The 20,607-nt window shown below is 43.7% G+C and overlaps 1 protein-coding gene across 2 annotated transcripts in view; it reads left to right on the top strand.

Moving 5' to 3' along the window:
- Positions 1-20,607, top strand: part of LOC311109050 (guanine nucleotide-binding protein G(olf) subunit alpha-like) — a 64,590-nt gene that overhangs the window by 15,191 nt on the left and 28,792 nt on the right. For both annotated transcript variants that reach the window (XM_084151835.1, XM_084151836.1), the window contains exon 5: positions 9,124-9,221. In XM_084151835.1, coding sequence (XP_084007961.1) covers positions 9,124-9,221 — 98 coding nt within the window. The remainder of the gene's footprint in view (positions 1-9,123; positions 9,222-20,607) is intronic.

The raw sequence follows: 20,607 nt of genomic DNA on the forward strand, positions 1-20,607 counted from the left end.
GTGTGGCCTACCACTTCGCGGCTGAGCCGTTGTTGCTCCTAGACGTTTCCACTTCACAATAACAGCAGTTACAGTTGACTGAGGCAGCTCTAGCAGGGCAGACATTTGACAAACTGACTTGTTGGAAAGGTGGCATCCTATGATGGTGCCACCTTGAAAGTCACTGAGCTCTTCAGTAAGGCCATTCTGCCAGTGTTTGTCTGTGGATTGCATGGCTGTGTGCTCGATGTTATACACCTGTCAGCAACAGGTGTGGCTGAAATAGCCGAATCCACTAATTTGAAGGGGTGTCCACATACTTTTGTATACAGTGAGGGAAAAAAGTATTTGATCCCCTGCTGATTTTGTACGTTTGCCCACTGACAAAGAAATGATCAGTCTATCATTTTAATGGTAGGTTTATTTGAACAGTGAGAGACAGAATAACAACAAAAAAATCCAGAAAAACGCATGTCAAAAATGTAATAAATTGATTTGCATTTTAACGAGGGAAATAGGTATTTGACCCCTCTGCAAAACATGACTTAGTACTTGGTGGCAAAACCCTTGTTGGCAATCACAGAGGTCAGACGTTTCTTGTAGTTGGCCACCAGGTTTGCACACATCTCAGGAAGGATTTTGTCCCACTCCTCTTTGCAGATCTTCTCCAAGTCATTAAGGTTTCGAGGCTGACGTTTGGCAACTCGAACCTTCAGCTCCCTCCACAGATTTTCTATGGGATTAAGGTCTGGAGACTGGCTAGGCCACTCCAGGACCTTAATGTGCTTCTTCTTGAGCCACTCCTTTGTTGCCTTGGCTGTGTGTTTTGGGTCATTGTCATGCTGGAATACCCATCCACGACCCATTTTCAATTCCATGGCTGAGGGAAGGAGGTTCTCACCCAAGATTTGACGGTACATGGCCCCGTCCATCGTCCCTTTGATGTGGTGAAGTTGTCCTGTCCCCTTAGCAGAAAAACACCCCCAAAGCATAATGTTTCCACCTCCATGTTTGACGGTTGGAGATGGTGTTCTTGGGGTCATAGGCAACATTCCTCCTCCTCCAAACACGGCGAGTGGAGTTGATGCCAAAGAGCTCAATTTTGGTCTCATCTGACCACAACACTTTCACCCAGTTCTCCTCTGAATCATTCATATGTTAATTGGCAAACTTCAGACGGCCCTGTATATATGCTTTCTTGAGCAGGGGGACCTTGCGGGCGCTGCAGGATTTCAGTCCTTCACAGCGTAGTGTTAACAATTGTTTTCTTGGTGACTATGGTCCCAGCTGCCTTGAGATCATTGACAAGATCCTCCCGTGTAGTTCTGGGCTGATTCCTCACCGTTCTCATGATCATTGCAACTCCACGAGGTGAGATCTTGCATGGAGCCCCAGGCAGAGGGAGATTGACAGTTCTTTTATGTTTCTTCCATTTGCGAATAATCGCACCAACTGTTGTCACCTTTTCACCAAGCTGCTTGGCGATGGTCTTGTAGCCCATTCCAGCCTTGTGTAGGTCTACAATCTTGTCCCTGACATCCTTGGAGAGCTCTTTGGTCTTGGCCATGGTGGAGAGTTTGGAATCTGATTGATTGATTGCTTCTGTGGACAGGTGTCTTTTATACAGGTAACAAGCTGAGATTAGGAGCAGCTCAGCTCGTTACCTGTATAAAAGACACCTGGGAGCCAGAAATCTTTCTGATTGAGAAATACTTATTTCCCTCATTTAAAATGCAAATACATTTATAACATTTTTGACATGCGCTTTTCTGGATTTCTTTGTTGTTATTCTGTCTCTCACTGTTCAAATAAACCTACCATTAAAATTATAGACTGATCCTTTCTTTGTCAGTGGGCAAACGTACAAAATCAGCAGGGGATCAAATACTTTTTTCCATCAATGTATACAGTGTATGATACACAGTATATACCCAATATGAGTTCCTATTGGCTGTTGGTTTTTGTTCTTCCATTGGAATGTCCACAAAATCGGACATGGGTCCAAAAGTTTGCTCCCATCAGGAACCTTGTTTTTTCAGACAGTGATTAAGGGGAAGCTGGCCCAGTGCGCAATCTGGACACATCTGTTGGACTAGATAAATACTAATCAACTGTTACATGATGAGTCGGCTTTCTAAAAAAAGCTTTTAGTAACCTAATTTTCTTTTCTTTTTTGGCGGAGGGCGGAGTTTGGGGGAGCGCATCATTAGCCATTTTTAAATCAAAGCCGTCCCTTCTCCCTCACAAGGAATTGTTTGATGCCTTCTCTGTGTGCACTGGGTCAAGGCAAGGCAGACAAAGCGTTGGTCTGTTTGTGCCGAGGTGTTACGAAAGAATCCAAACAGTCGATTCTTTTAGCTTCTCAGATTCCCTGTGTTGGGTCAGCGACGCTGCAGACGACATGAAACGGATGATGAGAATAAGGGTCTGCTCCAGGGTTTGTTGATACTCTGTTATCTAATGCTTTTAACTGTGAACTCTACGAGCGCTGATGAAGGTTGTTGTGATGTTGACAGTGGCTTGCTAATAGTAAACACTGGTTGTGAGTGGACCACAAACATGAAATATGAAATATGGGACTTTCAAAAGTTTATTTGACCCCGAGATGAGGATATTTGTTACTTACGAGCTTCCGTTTCAGCTGTATAGAATTGATTAGCTTTTTATAAGGGACCACTATAGGAAGAAGTGGTACATGAAGGTTATTGCGTTGTGTGTCAAAGATCCTCCCTTAATCATGTCAATGTTGTTCAGGTCAGACATTTTGAGTTAATCTGGTATTTCAATCAAGTGCTTTTGCTTTAGCGTTCAAACTAAAGCTTGTTAGAACGCCATTTTAGTCCTATTCTCTCTGGTGTTGCCCAGTTGTTGGAGGTATCTGTCCCGTCTCTGTCCCGTCTCTGTCTGTCCGTCCGTCTGTTTGTCTGTGTATTCATACTAGTGGAGATCCATACTGTATACCAGTCGGTCAAAACATGGACAGTAGGAGCAGTAGATGTTTTGGCTGCAACACAGGTTTCATTAATTAGGCCTATTATGTAAAGGCACATCGATTTCTGTTTGTAAACCAGCTGGCTAGTGGCTCAGAGATGTGGACAAAGAGAGGCCCTCGCAGCATTCAAACAAATTAATATTTTCCTCTAAAGCAGGTCCGTGTTTCATGTATTGCCTCCTATGTCACATGTAAAGCCCTGTTTCTGTAGATTCGTATCATCCAATTACCGCCTGCATGTGTAACTTGTTACTGTTAATTTTTCTAAAAAAGGGACTTTCTAAGAAGAGCACTTGTCCAGTGTTTAAGTTGTGTAACAAATGGGTTTGTTTAACCTCACGTTTGTTGAATTTCACTTGAGTTAATGAAATTATGCCCTCAACTTCATGCACCATGCCCACGAGAGAGACACACACACACACACTTTCAAAATGGTTCCCTTCAGATTATTAAAACAATAACAAGCAGAGATTCATACCATACGCTTTAATCACTACCCACCCGCACTCATTGATAATTGATAATCACGAGCAGTTTATCATGATAAGACAGAGCCAATAGGCATGTCTTCACGTCTATCTTATTTTTCAGAGATTGATCTGCCATTATTTAGGCTGAAATAAATTTGGCAAAATATATGGCTTGTATTTTTTTAAATGTAATTGAACCTTTATTTAACTAGGCAAGTCAGTTAAGAACAAATTCTTATTTACAATGACGGCCTACACCGGCCAAACCCGGACGACGCTGGGCCAATTGTGCGCCGCCCTATGGGACTCCCAATCACGGCCGGATTGTGATACAGCCTGTAATCGAACCAGGGTGTCTGTAGTGATGCTGCTGCCCTGGCTCAAATGCTTATATTGGCAGCAGATAACATACACCCTGGTCAAAAACCACTGGGCTTTCAAAGAAGGCATCAGCAGTTGATTGCAGTTAAACAATTGACGAGCATACATTTTATCTTGACGTGGTGCCAGTAGCGTTTAGACTAGAATAATCTTAGATTGTTTTTGGGGCCACTTGGCTCCAGTACATTCTCATGTGTTCAGTGGACAGTCTACAATGCCTTTTCCATCTGCCCAAAGCTGACATTTGAGACTTAAATATGCAACATGACAACTATACCTTCAAAGATTTAATCTACTTGTGTCTATCTATTGTATTTAAACTATTGATGGCAGATGCAGGTGTTAAGATGTAACTATCGATTATATAAAACACACACCCCGTTAATATCTTATGTAAATGACGGCAGCTACCAATGAAGACATTTATCTGAGACGACTACAGAAATGTCAGTACATTGGATTAATAAGGTTTGGCCAATATGGTGAGAGTGCGGTATGCGGCTATAGGAATGAAACGGTTAAGGAGCCGTAAGTTAGTTATGTGCACAACGTCCCATTTGCTCTCTTTCATTGGCCCCTCCATTAGAGGCAGTAAACTGTATACTGCATTTATTCACACTGTGTCACGAGCCTCCCTGAAACCGAGCCCTGAGGAGTGTCTCCTGCTTCTTTACACAAACACACACACACACACACACACACACACACACAGCTTGATCATATTATACCTCCTTTGTTAAGCCATTGGAAGAGGAGAGAGCCATTGGCGCTTCTAAGTCTTTTTTAGCTTGTCGGCTGGAGGGACCCGCCAGAGTGTAGCGGACAAGGTTGGAATGGTGGACGTGATGAACACTGTACACTACAGTGCAGTATGGAGTAAACTGGCTCTCTTTGACTTCATTTAGCCGACATAGCATGTGTAAACGAAGTGAAATCAGTCATATGTTTTAGTTAGTAGGCCAATGATTGCAAGATGAAGACCGATAGGCTTTTTAATCTAAATGAAATGATCATTTGAGTCGCAGACCTCCAGTCTTGGCTGGGTAAGCCCAGCCTTCAGACAGACCTCAGCAATGACGTTTTGTAATGCTTGCTGAAGACACTGAATACTACTGTGTAACTGTCTCCCCACCCAAACATCCTTAAACTAAAATAGACCATAGATAATTGCAGATTAATCCGATATTTTTCTGTTTTAGTTCTAAGAAGGTTCCCTGAAATTCTGTGTGACATGTTTGTAAACTTTTTGGGGCTATGGGGTGTGTATTGTCAGGCTAGCATTTCAACACATTCAGTCACCCACAGATCCAGTTCAGATCCATTCTTCTCTTTGTCAGCCAGTGACAAAATAAAACAGCAGAATTGGTAACAGGACCAGATCTTTCTTTCTTTTCTTTCTTTTCTTTCTTTCGTTCTTTCGTTCTCTCTCTCTCTCTCTCTCTCTCTCTCTCTCTCTCTCTCTCTCTCTCTCTCTCTCTCTCTCTCTCTCTCTCTCTCTCTCTCTCTCTCTCTCTCTCTCTCTCTCTCTCTCTCTCTCTCTCTCTCTCTCTCTCTCTCTCGCTCCTTTGCTCTGGCCTGCATCACCATTTCCTGACAGCAGCCATTTAGACCAGATTAACCTACTCTACAGCATGGCAATGCACAGGCAGACAGACAGAAAGAGAGACAGTTGAGATTTGCTTATGTTTCGACCACAAAGTGGTTGTGCGCGTCAGTGTGTGTTTGACAGGAAGGGGGGTTTTGAAGTGTAACAGGACGTAGCTGAGAGACTCAGGATCACGCCTCGCTGGCGTTGTGACCAGCGCTGTGTCTCCCCTGACCATTTTGTCTGATGGTGTGTGTGTTCTATAAATAGCCTCGTCATTTTGTTGATGACTCATCGTAGCCTTATGTATGACAGTAAAGCTATACCTGGGCTAGAAAATCAGGCTCTGTGATAAAGATAGTGGGGTTCCTTTAACATTGCATAGTGTGTAGCTGTATGTGTGTGTATATATATATATATATATATATATCTAAGTATCCTTTGTCTCATTGTGCTCTCAAACTTGATTTTCTAAACCGAAAAAACATTCAAGGGAATCGTTCATGGGATTTCATGTTTGATGTTGTGTTCATAAACTTGATGAACCATCTTATTCAAAAAAGGGGTGGACATGAATAACAATGTGGATATAGCTACATGCAAGGTTTATGGAACATGTATAAAAATGTATCCACATGCACAAACTGAAATACTTGATCATTTAATCAAGCATTTAGTGACAGCAAACCGTAGCTGACAGGCAGGCTACCCAAAGCAAACCGTAGCTGACAGGCAGGCTACCCAAAGCAAACCGTAGCTGACAGGCAGGCTACCCAAAGGGCTTAATTGAGTTCATTACTCTTTACACATGACTGAGAATGTCGTCTCACCAGAACTTTGATTTGTCTGTGGAGGATACCATAACACAATAGTGTTGCATAAGAGACAGGTAGTATCCCCTCCCTCCAAACACACATACACACACACACACACACACACACACACAGTTGTTTTGAGTGGAACATCCCCAGTGAAAACGTAGCCTTCCTGTGTTCTAGGTCAGGTACCAGACCACCCTGAACACCGCCTTTACACAACTGTGATCTCACCCATCACCTGGACAGAACTGTGGCCCTAACAACTAACAGTCACATCCTCCATAGATTGACCTCGGGAGCTCAAATGTTGTGGCACTAAAGACAGCGGTGTCCTAGCACAATCTCTCTCTCTGGTCCAATGGTGGGTATACAAGGGGTATCATTGATACCCAGGGGTGGGTGAGTGTGCCCAGGGAAGCTGAGGTGATCACACTGGTAGCGGTGTGGAGGGACTGGAGGATGCCTGAAAAGCAGCCAGGGACATCATTAGCCACAGCCCCATGGGCTAGCCGTTTTATAACCCAACTACTAATGACTATTTTTGCCTTAGCCTCGTCGTTAATGAAGGCTTAGGTTCAGTAAAGGACGTGGCGGTTAAATGGGAGGGCTCCTAATGGGCTTCAGTGTTTTTTGTTTACGTGTTTTTGTCTCACCAGGTGTTCCCCAGGGCTCAGTGTTGGGCCCTGTGAGTTTTGACTGTGGGGACCCACAGGGCTGCTTTAGTATTCCCCATACCTGAGATAGGCAGCCTATCACGTTGGCTACATAGGTTCTCCACAGTTCTTTAGTTTTTCGCTCAAGTGTTTCTTTCAGGAATTTAAACTGGTGTAAATTTGGATTTCATAGTGGTGAATTTGACTTTATTATCTGTGTATTTCAGTAGGTTGGGTACCTCCCCTTTTTTGCACTCCACAGTTCATTAAATTTCTTAGCCAAAAACAATTAGACAAAATTGTAGAAAAGGATTGGCTGTGTGCTTGTCAGTAGTTCTAGAACGTTCTAGAGCACCCTCATTGCTATCCCTGTGATACTGACAACAGTGCAAGTAATGACTCATATGGGGAAAAACATCCGATTTTCCTCAGTCACGAGACCGACAGGACCTGGCTCAGTGTTATTGTAACGTAGTAACATGGCACACGTTAAAGCAACATCCCCATATCTTCTCCGTTCTCCCTGTAAACACATAGTACGGTAGCGTCTGGGCTGATAAAGGCAGCAGAGCAGATGAACTGTCTCTGTGTCCTTCTCCCGCTTCTGTCCTCCTCTCCGCTTAGTGACTTCCTGTTCTCGCAGTGAGATCATCAGCCTTGGCCAGGAAACTGCCCTAGCAGACAGGCGCACTCTGCTTTGCATGAGGAGAGAGAGATCCTGACTCTGCTGCGTCGGTGCATAAAAATGTCACCTGGAACTAATGGGGGTAAAGAGGAAGTCCGAGAGGTGCGGTTGTGCTCATATACTATACACAGCTGGATTTCAGTGTGCGGAGGGAGGCATTCACAGTAATCAAATCAAATCACATTTTAACTCTATTTTCTTAAAATTGCATTGTTGGTTAAGGGCTTGCAAGTAAGCATTTCACGGTAACGTCTACACTTGTTGTATTAGGCGTAACCTGTTAAGTGAAGCTTAGTAAGATGTAGTTTTGAGGTGTTTTTTTCTCTGTTGTGAAATACCATGAGAACTATGTAGGAATTCTCTCTTGCATATTTTGCACATTACAGTTTGTGGAGGAATTGTTTTTCTTATGGTAGTATTGAGGTGTGAAAGTAAAAAAGTTAACTATGTCAAAATGAGTAAATGGCCTCCTACTGTGTTTTGTTTCTGGAAAATGGTTGACACATTGCTGATAATAGATACACGGTCGATACGGCACAGTAATTCAACAGTTCAGCACAGACTGTTTAGCAGAGTCGTGAACAAGCTGCCATTTAAAGGGTGCTTCAAACTTCGCTGAAGGCCTTGTTGTTGCCTCTGCGTTAGCGACTTTAGCATCGGAGTTTGTTTTGCGTCTGTTGCCATTTGTTTGCCTGTATTGTGGTTATTATGTGATGACCCCACCGGGGGACTAATTATTGTAAACCCAGCTCTCGGCTCTCTCTAAGGAACACGCGGGGGGGAAAACAAGTCTTCTCTTTCTCAGAACCTCCCTCTCTCTTCTCTTCGCCTTCCTGCCTCCACTCGTCCCTCCCTCCCTCTTTCCCATTGGTATACTTCTGAGGCAGAAGACGGCGAACAGTGTGTTTTGTGTTGTGTCGAAAAAAGCATTTTGAATTTTAGTGCTGGTTTGTCCCTAAAAGTTCAGCTTCATATTGTCGCATCTTTCTCAGTTTGGATTTTAAAAGTTCATCTTTATATTGGCGTGTTTCTGGCTGTCTAGAAGGCACCAGAAGTTTAGATTAGCCCGGTCCCTTCCCAACCTCCTCCACCACACACCTTCTGTCCACTGCTCTTCCACTCACTTGCCTCTCATTGAATAGGTCATTATGGGGATGCTCTTTCTCAGAGAGCGGTATAATTTACCCCCCTTATTCTTGTTTGTGTGTTCACGTGGTGAATGGATCAGACGTTTTCCTCCGTAGTTTTATTTATCTCATCCTGTACGACAAATCAGTTCACACGGTTCAACATCTGAATAATGTATGATGGAAGACACTTGTGATCATCTAACCTGCTGCTACAGAGGGCACTCATATGAAATGTACTTTAATATATCGTGCAAATGTACAGCGAAACCAACGTGATGACAAGTTGGCTCTCTTGTCTAAAACTAAAGCTCCTGTTGAAGACGCCGTGCTTTGACAACAGAGTTCTCCCTGAGCTGTCACGTGTCTCTCCTCCTCCTAACCCCGTCTCTCTCTCTTCTTCCCTCTTTTCTTGTCTTTCGTGGAAAAACAGGAGTTCTTCGAGCATGCCAAGCAGCTGTGGGACGATGAAGGCGTGAAGGCTTGCTTCGAGCGCTCCAACGAGTACCAGCTCATCGACTGCGCACAGTAGTGAGTGCCCCCCAGCCCCCATCCCTCGTGCCCTCCTTTCCTCCCCATCTCTCTCTTCCACTCTCACCCTCTCCCTTCTTTTCCCATCCCCCTTTCTCCCCCCCTACCCCTCTCCACCCTTCTCTCTTCCTCCCTGTCCATGTTCTCCCTCTGTCCCATCCCTTTATTCATCTCTACCTCCCTCCCATCTCTGTTTCCCACTCCCCATTTTTCTCTATCCATCCATCCCTCCTTACTTCTTTCTCACTCCCTCCCCATCCTTCTATATTCCACTCTCCCTCTCTCCCCCATCCCTGTGGACACTCCATCTCTCCACTGACGTTGCGTGTCCCGCAGTCTGCTAACCCGAACCCCCAGAAGCCTTAAGACCGTAAGTGGAGATGCACGCTCCCAGTGAAGAGAGGAGAGGGCTTAGCATTGTTCACAACACGTGTCTTTTACCCTCCTCTGAGGTAACCTTTCAGGCCATTTCACCCAGTCACATTGATGTCCTCAGTAAGGTGGCGCTACCTGGGGTTTAACATGGATCAAGGAGGCTTGGTCCATATAACAATGTTTTTGTTCCATCTCAGATTACTGGCAATTACCGACTGAAATTCATACCACCCCAATATAATTTTTCTGGCCAGCGGTGCGTGAAGAAAACACACATGCAGGCACAAATGTATTGTTATGCATAACTACTCACCACCAAGTAACAAGGGAAGGATCCAGAGGAGAGGTTGTTGGAAAGACCTTAATTAAGCCAGTCCAGTTGTTTTACGTGTGAGGATATCCATTGTGTGTGTGCGTGTGTGTATGCATGAGTGTTACTCAAGCATCCTCATTAATGAAAGGTGGGTCCTTATGAGAGTCCTGCACTTTCCATCCCATCACAGCCCTGGTTGCTCTCTCAGCCAATGGTATGTCTCTGTTGACTCTCCTCATGTGTCCTGTGCCTTCTGATTGGCATTTTAGACCTCATATAATCACCCATGGAGCTCTGACCAAGTCTTCCAAGTCCTCAGAGCTGCTCTTCAGGGAGTTAATGGCACATAATGTTTTGGCCGTGTGTGTGTGTGTGTGTGTGTGTGTGTGTGTGTGTGTGTGTGTATACATGTGCACATTTACAAGGTATCCACTTTTGTGTGCACTTCCCACATGAAAAAATACTATAGTGTATACTATGGTAGGAATACTATAGTATTCACTGCAGTGTTTTTGCAGACTTTACTGTAGTATTCACTGTAGTATACTATAGTATAAATACTGTGGTAAAATAAAGAGTAGTATAAACTGTAGTATTTACTGTAGTGTTTTTGCTGACTGTAGTATTTACTGTAGTATCTTTGCGGAATTAAGTATACTGTAGTATTTACTCTAGTGTTTTTTGTGGACTATAGTATACAATATATGGTGTATACTTGGCATGTAGGTTTCTACGTGTGGAACAAATTGGGATATGGGGGAGGGGAATGGGCAGGGTATATGCAAATTAAATACTGTAGTATTTACTATAGTTAAAGAAAATTGTGTTTTTGTGGACATTTCTGTAGTATTTACTACAGTGCTTTTTGTGTGTGGATAATACTGTAGTTTTTACTATAGTATTATTGAGTATACTACAACATTCTATACTAAGTACTTCACATGATCGAGGGATACTATAGTTTGTAGTATAGTATTCTACAGTTTACTACAGAATTCTGTAGTAAGTACTGTAGTATTCATCGCAGTGCTAGCTGTGCCACTAGAGATCCTGGTTCGAATCCAGGCTCTGTCGTAGCCGGCCGCGACCGGGAGACCCATGGGACGGCGCACAATTGGCCCAGTGTCGTCCAGGGTAGGGGAGGGAATGGCTGGCAGGGATGTAGCTCAGTTGGTAGAGCATGGCGTTTGCAACGCCAGGGTTGTGGGTTCGATTCCCACGGGGGTATGAAAAAAATAAAATAAATGTATGGACTCACTAACTGTAAGTCGCTCTGGATAAGAGCGTCTGCTAAATGACTAAAATGTAAAATGTATTTTTTTATGTGGGTCTGCAGAACCCGACCCCTTATTTGATAGTTATTTGACCCGCATTAATAACCATTTCCATAGGCGACGGTACAGCCTATTATGTTGTCGATGATGTCCTTGAATGAGAGTAGACAATATGTGACTCAAGGTTATGATTTCCATAACCTTTGTTTAGGAGGAGCACTCCAGACACCACTTGGCTTGCTGGCTGCGTTCTAGTCTCTGTTTGTGCTCCCCTCTTCGGTGTGAAGCAGTGTTTTATACCACCGGCAAATTCTGTGACCATGAAATACACACAAGTTGTCCCTTTTCTAATTTCCAGTCAGTCAGAACGTGGCTGCGGGTTGTTTTGATTGTAGTGGCATGAAATATGTGACGTCAGACCCCCTTGTTGTTCCTCTCCCAGGAAGACGCCCATTATGCTGAGGCTTACTGAAGGCAGACACACACCCGTCTAGAGTGTTTGTTCTGGCTAAGTGTGTGTGTGTGTGTGTGTGTGTGTCTGAGCGTCTGTGTATCTGTGTGTGCGCATGCACATATCGCTCAATGCCATGACGCACAGTAGCTCCACCATATCCATGTTGAACCACTCTATCTCGTTTCCATTGACAATATCTCTGCCTTCTGTATACTGAAACAAAGTGACACCCGTTGGGGCTAGAAGGAGGAAACTGTCATCTGTCAGGGTCCATAACTGACGGTTAGCTCTAAGTTAGCATGACAGGGCATTTCAACCTCTGTTCCTGTCCTTTTAGCCATAGCTAGCATGATAACGTCTTGTTTCTAGTCTGCTCACTTTGTTTCGCCTTAAAGGTAGATTCAGCAATATGACGTTGTTGTACACAGCTGGGAGACAAACGTCAACTCTGCCAACACTATTGGCTGTTTAAAATCTGTTGTTGATGTCAGTAAGCAGGAAGTCGGCCCTCTGTTTTGATGATGTCATATTGCTGAGTCTTCCTTTTAAGTCGTGATTGTCCAATGGTGGCTGGTTCAGAGCCAGCATCAGAGCCAGCATAGCCTACCCTCTTCTCTGCGCTGCATTTAGCCTGTGTAGTATCCAGGATAGCGCCGTGGTGCTATTCTTAGGTCCTCCAATGAACGTGTAAAGCAATGGAAAATGCTGAGCAATCAGTGCTCACTAGCACCCCCTTTTCCGCTTAGCTTTTTCAGTTAGCCGCTGCCATCTCTCCAGACCCAATTGAAACTCAAAATGAGTATGGGCCGATCCAAGTGCTTGTGTCAAAGAGGAGGCCCATATTGACGTTCCACAATCCTATAAGCCAATCAATAGCGACTGTACATTGTACATGTAGGGCGGAGATCTTTTTTAAGCATTTGAATTGATTTCAATGTTCTGTTCCGTTGCCCAGTCCGTTGGAGCCTTTGGGCCATGCAATGAAGCGTTGTTGTTTGGAAAAGCCCATAAATGTCATGGAATGGCTTGTTTGTTTCATTCCACTTTGTTTATCCATTAGAGTTTTGTCCAGAGTTTGACTCAACTTGTTCAAAAGTTAAGTGTCTTGTCGTTTTGACTTTACTTCGTACTTGTAGCACCCTGTATCGATACAAAAACACTGTTAGTTGTAGGCATATTACACTGTATTAAAACAACAGTGAACAAATTGCTATGTACAAAACAACCAATCAACTGAAATAGGGATGCAGTCCAACATTTTTACTTGCCAACAAAAACCATACCAAAGATTCTGATATTTGTCTAGTTTTCTACACAATTTGTGAGCGTACTGTGCCGTAGCTTGAGGGCTAGCATCTAGAGGCACTTCCCTTTGTGTACCATGGATTTTATCCCCTTGCTTGCAGTACGTTTCAGTAACTGATATCATACCAGTACACAGAGGACCCTCTTCCTCTCTCTCTCTCAAAAATTCCTCCCTCAACAGGTAATATTGGCTTCAGGCTACGTTATCCTGATATACAAAACTCAAAGATTTAAGCCTGTCAAAATGGACCCCACCAATGACTTAACGTTTGAATTTGCTTAAAAACATAGCACGCATGGTCATGCAAACATATATATATATATATATATATATGGAATGTGATACAAAACGAGCCAACAATGTGCTTTTGAACCATGCTTTAGGACCATGCGGACGCCATTTCTAAAAGCAGCCCCACTTCTAAAACCAAAGTTGCGCCCCATAGCAACCGTATGTTGTACTCTCAAAGCTACACGGAAACTCCCCTCGGCTGTGTCACTGGAACTCATGTGGTCATGTATTTGATAGCTACCATCTCCACCTCCAAAACATTAGCGCTAGCATGCTAAGCGTTAGCACGACAGACATTATCATTAGCTCAGCACACTAAGGCTGTGTGCGCTAGCTGCATATCCTGGTTTGTGTGCAAATTAGCATTAGCATGCTAAAGCTGTGTGCGCTAGCTGCATATTCTGGTTTGTGTGCTCAGTGGGCAGTAGGAAGCAGAGGACACTGTTGATGTTACAGGCTGATAAGGCCTTAATATAGTCCTGTGGGAGCACAATAGTATCCCTGTTCTGACTGGCCTGTTCTGTTTCTAGCTCGGGGAGAGCATTGTGCGTACACAAACCCTGCTCTCCCTCTCCCTCCCCCTGCGCTCTCCCTCTCTCCAGGCTAGCCTAGTTAATCTAGTTGGTCCTATGTGGAGACTCCCAAGTGCACGTCATTTTTCCCCCTGCCCAAACCAGATTGTAAGCGGCCTTTAGTTGAGTTTAGGTTTCTGTCTCAGCCGTATTTCAACCTTAGATGTAATCCTCAGTAGGGGAAACTGCGACACTGTCCGCCCCACGAATGTTATTGTTTTTGTTTTGTTGACGAAGCGGAGGTGAGGAGCGTCGCACAACGTCGCACAATTGCTGTACATATTGTGATCCTGAGTGGCGCAGCGGTCTAAGGCACTGCATCGCAGTGCTAGAGGCGTCACTACAGACCCGGGTTCGATCCCAGGCTGTATTACAACCGGCTGTGATCGGGAGTCCCATAGGGCGGCGCACAATTGGCCCAGCGTCATCCGGGTTAGGGGAGGGTTTGGCCAGGGTAGGCCGTCATTGTAAATAAGAATTTGTTCTTAACTGACTTGCCTAGTTAAATAAAGGTTAATAAATACATATATATATGTGTGTATGTTTGTGTATGTATGTGTATATATATATATATATATATATGTACGTATGTATATATGTATGTGTATTCTGTTGTTCTATCACGTGTGCAATGATGTTATGGGGGAAAAACAGTGTTTGTTGTTTGCAGTAACTTCTTTGTTGTTGTAATATCACAAACGGATGTGGCAGTTTGACCATTTAAGGATTCCAGCTTTAAAGATATTCTCTGGTACTTTTGTATACTTTTTAGCTAGTAGTTCTGAAAGTAGCGCCCACGAGCCAAAAGTGGTCCCCGAAAATGGTGTACTACATCACATATGTGCACCACATCATTGCTCTCTCTCTCGCTCTACTGTGTGTGCGTCTTGCTAGCTGTGACTCAAATGGCGAGGTGCTGAAGCTCATTGGCTGAAACCCGAATTGCTAGGGGGCTGGCCAACGTGGGGTTAAATGTAGGGAAAATGGTGCCTCACAGCTTCCAGAAAACAGTCGCTTTCAAACTAGGAATTTCGTGGCTAATTGAGGCACAGATGTAGGATCTTAATTTTATCACCTGTTGCAGGAGAACTTTGTAATTTCCACTTTGACATTTCAGACTTGAGAAATGTATCAACCCCTACAAAAATGTCCATTATTATAATCCACATAATAATTCACATTTCCTGTTGCTACAGGAATATTTTAATGCTGTAGCAAACTGGCTTAAATTAAGATCCTACATCTGTAAGACAGTTATTCTGCTCATAGATTATGCATGTGTGAACTACACATTGACACATCCAGCCCAAAACGGGAGGTTTAAAAAATACATCCTAGTCGCCAATGTACCGGAGCATGTTGTTAACTCTGGTGATCCAGTGCTTTTGCAACAAGCTTTGGCTGAAAACGTATACCTTAAAACATTTGTATTGAGATTTCAACTTGATCAATTATTGTTATAATTGAGGTGTGGCGGTCACTAATTATGTCAATGAATGCAGGAATATCAGACTTCCTATGCACATTTGCCATACAAGGGCTCCCTAGAAGATGTGCAATGCAGCCAAATTACTCAATACAGTTGAATTCAACCACACACTGTGTCATTGTTCTACAATACAGATGCCGTATCTTAATTTGATCATCCTGTTGTTGCAGCAAACTCGCTCAAATTAAGATCTTACATATGTTCATGTGGTTCTGCTGTTGTGCTGGATTTCTTCCAGATTATACAAAGAGGAGCACCCAGGCTCAAGTGTAGCCTGCACACCAGAGGTCCTCTGTAGATCAGTTGGTAGAGCATGGCGCCTACAATGCCAGGATAGTTGGTTCGTTTCCCAGGACCACCCATACATAGAAACTGTGTGCACACGTGACTGTAAGTAGCTTTGGATAAAAGCATCTGCTAAATGGCATATACTGTATATTATATTATATTATTGAACTGTGCCCTTATTTTGCCTTGTTTTGATGACCATTGCAGTTGTGTTAGTTCTATTTAATTCTGTGGTTGGACCATGGTGCTTTGCAACACTAGGGTGGTACTGACTCCTGCATGGGCCGCATATACTGGACATACAGTTAAATACATAAAAATGACAATATCATGACAATGAAGTATTCTATGACCAAGTATATATGGTACAATATGTAGGGTGTCAAAACAAAAATGCATCTATTGACCAATGGGTAAAATACTGTGTAGACAATCCTCTAAGCAAACCGATGGTCCAAACCTCATGTCTCTACCATAATCTGTTCAATAGTTATTGGTGTTTTAACCGTTGTAGGGTGGCCAAGATTAGGGTGACTAAATCAATGGAGGCCAGAGAAAAGAAGTGGTCAAAAATCAGGAAAATAGCATTGCGTCAGCTAGGCAGGATGCTGTGAGTGAGTTAAGGCTGACTGACAGGCTCACTGTTGAACTCACCATCTTTCTTCTCCAATCCAGAGGACATACAGTGGCTTGCGAAAGTATTCACCCCCCTTGGCATTTTTCCTATTTTGTTGCCTTACAACCTGTAATTAAAATATATTTTTTGGGGGTTTGTATCATTTGATTTACACAACATGCCTACCACTTTGAAGATCTACATGTTTTTTTATTGTGAAACAAACAAGAAATAAGACAAAAGAACAGACAACTTGAGCGTGCATAACTATTCACCCACCCCAAAGTTAATACTTTGTAGAGCCACCCTTTGCAGCAATTACAGCTGCAAGTCTCTTGGGGTATGTCTCTATAAGCTTGGCACATCTAGCCACTGGGATTTTTGCCCGTTCTTCAAGGCAAAACTGCGCCACTCCTTCATGTTGGATGGGTTCCGCTGGTGTACAGCAATCTTTAAGTCATACCACAGATTCTCAATTAGATTGAGGTCTGGGCTTTGACTAGGCCATTCCAAGACATTTAAATGTTTCCCCTTAAACCACTCAAGTTTTGCTTTAGCAGTATGTTTAGGGTCATTATCCTGCTGGAAGGCGAACCTCCGTCCCAGTCTCAAATCTCTGGAAGACTGAAACAGGTTTCCCTCAAGAATTTCCTTGTATTTAGCGCCATCCATCATTCCTTCAATTCTGACCAGTTTACCAGTTCCTGCCGATGAAAAACATCACCACAGCATGATGCTGCCACCACCATGCTTCACTGTGGGGATGGTGTTCTCGGGGTGATGAGAGGTGTTGGGTTTGCGCCAGACATAGCGTTTTCCTTGATGGCCAAAAAGCTCAATTTTAGTCTCATCTGACCAGAGTACCTTCTTTCATATGTTTGGGGAGTCTCCCACATGCCTTTTGGCGAACACCAAACGTGTTTACTTAATTTTTTCTTTAAGCAATGTCCATTTTCTGGCCACTCTTCCATAAAGCCCAGTTCTGTGGAGTGTACGTCTTAAAGTGGTCCTATGGACAGATACTCCAATCTCCGCTGTGGAGCTTTGCAGCTCCTTCAGGGTTATCTTTGGTCTCTTTGTTGCCTCTCTGATTAATGCCCTCCTTGCCTGGTCTGTGAGTTTTGGTGGGCGGCCCTCTCTTGGCAGGTTTGTTGTGGTGCCATATTCTTTCCATTTTTTTAAATAATTGATTTAATGGTGCTCCGTGGGATGTTCAAAGTTTCAGATATTTTTGACCGGTAGTGTATATACACCATATATACTCTATGTATAAATGATATACACGATATGTCCCACTCTACTCCATGCACTGTGTTGGCGCTATTCTGACACACTAATTCTCATTAATGTAAAGTTAAACAACAACAGTGTCGGTAACCGGCTCTGGTAAAGTCAATGCTATCTCTACGGGGTGGTTCAATGACTAGTCTAGCTAATAACAGCCTAACACTTGAGTTTAACACTTCATCAAACCAGCCAACCACACAATGCTTACTGTGTCAGTTTATGACAGTTTAGTACAGCGTATGACAGTTTATGACAACATACTTTACTCCGGCACAATACAAGATAGTTTGGTTGATTGATAGAGACTGACGGTTTTGGTACATTAGTGGTGCATTAGGACCATAGCATCATAAAGACAGATTAGGACCATAGCATATTTACATTTTAGTCATTTAGCAGACGCTCTTATCCAGAGCGATTTACAGGAGCAATTAGCGTTAAGTGCCTTGCTCAAGGGCACATTGGCAGATTTTTCACTTAGTCGGCTCGGGAATTAGAACCAGCGACCTTTCGTTACTGGCACTACGCTCTTAACCACTAAGATACCTGCCCATCACCATAAAGACAGATTGGGACCGTAGCATCATAAAGACAGATTATGACCATAGCATCATAAAGACAGATTAGGACCATAGCCTAACACTATAAAAACAGATTAGGACCATAGCATAGGAAAGATTACAAACATATTATAGGACAGATTAGGACCATAAAATAGGACAGATTAGGACCATATGACAGGTTAGGACCATAACATAACACCATAAAGACAGACTAGGAGATGACTCCTCAGTGACTAGTTCAGTATGAGGGCTGTTCCTCTTATCACTGTTTCAGAGCAGCTATGTGTGTACATGTGTTTCTGTGTCCGTCTGCACATGCATGTATCAGGCACCAGCCTGTGAGTGAGTGAGCGAGAGAGCGTGAGAGTAGGAGTGAGAGAGGACATGCAGAACCGAGCAGAACAGTAGGCCCCAGCCTGTCCACTACTCCTCCTCCCCACCTCCTCAGAGCTTATGTAAACGAGCTGTGGGGCCGGGGCAAGCTGGAGCTGGAGCTATTTTTAGCAGTGCGGAGTTGCAGAGCACAAACTGGCTGCAGGGTCACGTGGCTGTGTGGCCAAATCAAAGGGAGGAACCCACCAATAGGCTGTAAACAAAGGAAGGTCAGCCACAGAAGGTGAGCGAGAGAGAGGGGGGTGGTCTGCACACACACACACACATTTAACACACACACATAACACACACACACACATAACACACATACTAGGTAGTAGTACATGGGTCTTTGAGCACACACACACACACACACACACACACACACACACACACACACACTGTACTACTTTCACACACATATAGGGTGTTCTCTGGTCTTCAGTGCACACACTAGCATAAACACACACACACACACACACACACACCCTTACTCAGACGGTGAGACAGTACACATACAGATTGAATAGCTTGTGCACTCACACAGTCCTGCCAAACATTCGACTCAACCAAGCCACACGGGCTGAAGGCCTTAGGAGAGGATATCATTGTGACACCAGCTCTGATTATATCAAAACACACACACACACACACACACACCACACACACATTTGTGATGCTAGTGGAGAGGGATAGGTAGCCCCTAGAGGAATATGTGTGTGTGTGTGTGTATGCTTGCAGACAGCTCATCCTTGTGTGAAGCCTAAGTGGTGGGGAGCCCCCAGTGGTGTGAAGCCTCAGTGGTGGGGAGCCCCCAGTGGTGGGGAGCCCCCCAGTGCCTTCCTCTCCCTCCTCTATCACTCAGGTGTGGGTGGGAGAGGTAGGTATCCGTCTTAGGAAAGTGGACGGGACGGCCCCACACAGACTAGACACACAGAATAGAGCGTTTGTCATATTTATGTAGCTCACGCACAAATACACAGTCCCACACAAATGCTCTGAAGATATACTGCTTCTTAGAATTATACAGTGTTGGCCAAAAATATTGGCACCCTTGCACTTTTTTCAAATAATGCACACTTTCTTCCAGAAAACTGTAGAAATTAAAACATATTTTGATATGCACTTATGTATGTCTTTTTAGTTTGCAGTTCAACAAAACAAAGAAATCTGACTAATTTACTAAATGTTAGCTTATTCCACAAATAAGTCCTAAACAATATTAATGGCACCTTCTAGAAATAGTTAGAAATAATTCGATTTCAAGCAGGTGATTCTCCTTTACTTTGGAATTGAACTCACCTGTGGTGAGTTGCAGGTGCCTGCAATATAAATATCCCTCATTCAACCAGTTTGAATAGAGAAATGGACTCATTCTCCTGTTTTGTGTCGCTGTGTGTCCCGCAATGAGCATGGAGAAAAGACAGAAAACCAGAGAATTATCTGAGGAGGCCAGACACAAGATTGTAGCCAAGCATTGACAATCTCAAGGCTTCAAGTCCATCTCCAGAGACCTTGATGTTCCTGTTTCCACCATACGTAATGTTATCAAGAAGTTTAAGGCCCATGGCACTGTAGCCAACCTCCCTGGACGTGGCCGCAATAGAAAACTTGATGGAAGATTGCAGCGAAGGATTGTTCGAATGGTGGAGAAAGCACCTTGATTAACTGCCACACAGATTCAAGCTGACCTTCAGACACAAGGTACGACAGTTTCAACTCGCACCATCCATCACCAACTCAATGAAAGGGGGTTATATGGTAGGAGACCCAGGAGGACACCACTGCTGAGAGAGAGACATAAGAAAGCCCCACTGAAATTTGCCAAAAAACACCTGGACATGCCAAAGTCCTTCTGGGAGAATGTCCTGTGGACAGATGAGACCAAATTATAGCTTTTTGGTAAAGCACACCATCTCTATGTTTACAGAAAACAAAATGAAGCCTTCAAAGAAAATAACACCTTCCCTACAGTCAAACATGGAGGAGTTTCAGTGATGTTTTGGGGTTGCATGGCATCATGAAATCAGGAGAATACCAAGGCATTTTGGAGCGCAATGTTGGACCCAGTGTCAGAAATCTGGGTCTCCGTCGAAGGTCATGGGTCTTCCAACAGGATAATGACCCCAAACACACTTTAAAAAGTATCCAGGAATGTTTCAAGATAAAACGCTGGACTTGATTGC

Source organism: Coregonus lavaretus (assembly GCF_964263955.1).
Source record: "Coregonus lavaretus genome assembly, chromosome: 34".
Lineage (NCBI taxonomy): Eukaryota > Metazoa > Chordata > Actinopteri > Salmoniformes > Salmonidae > Coregonus > Coregonus lavaretus.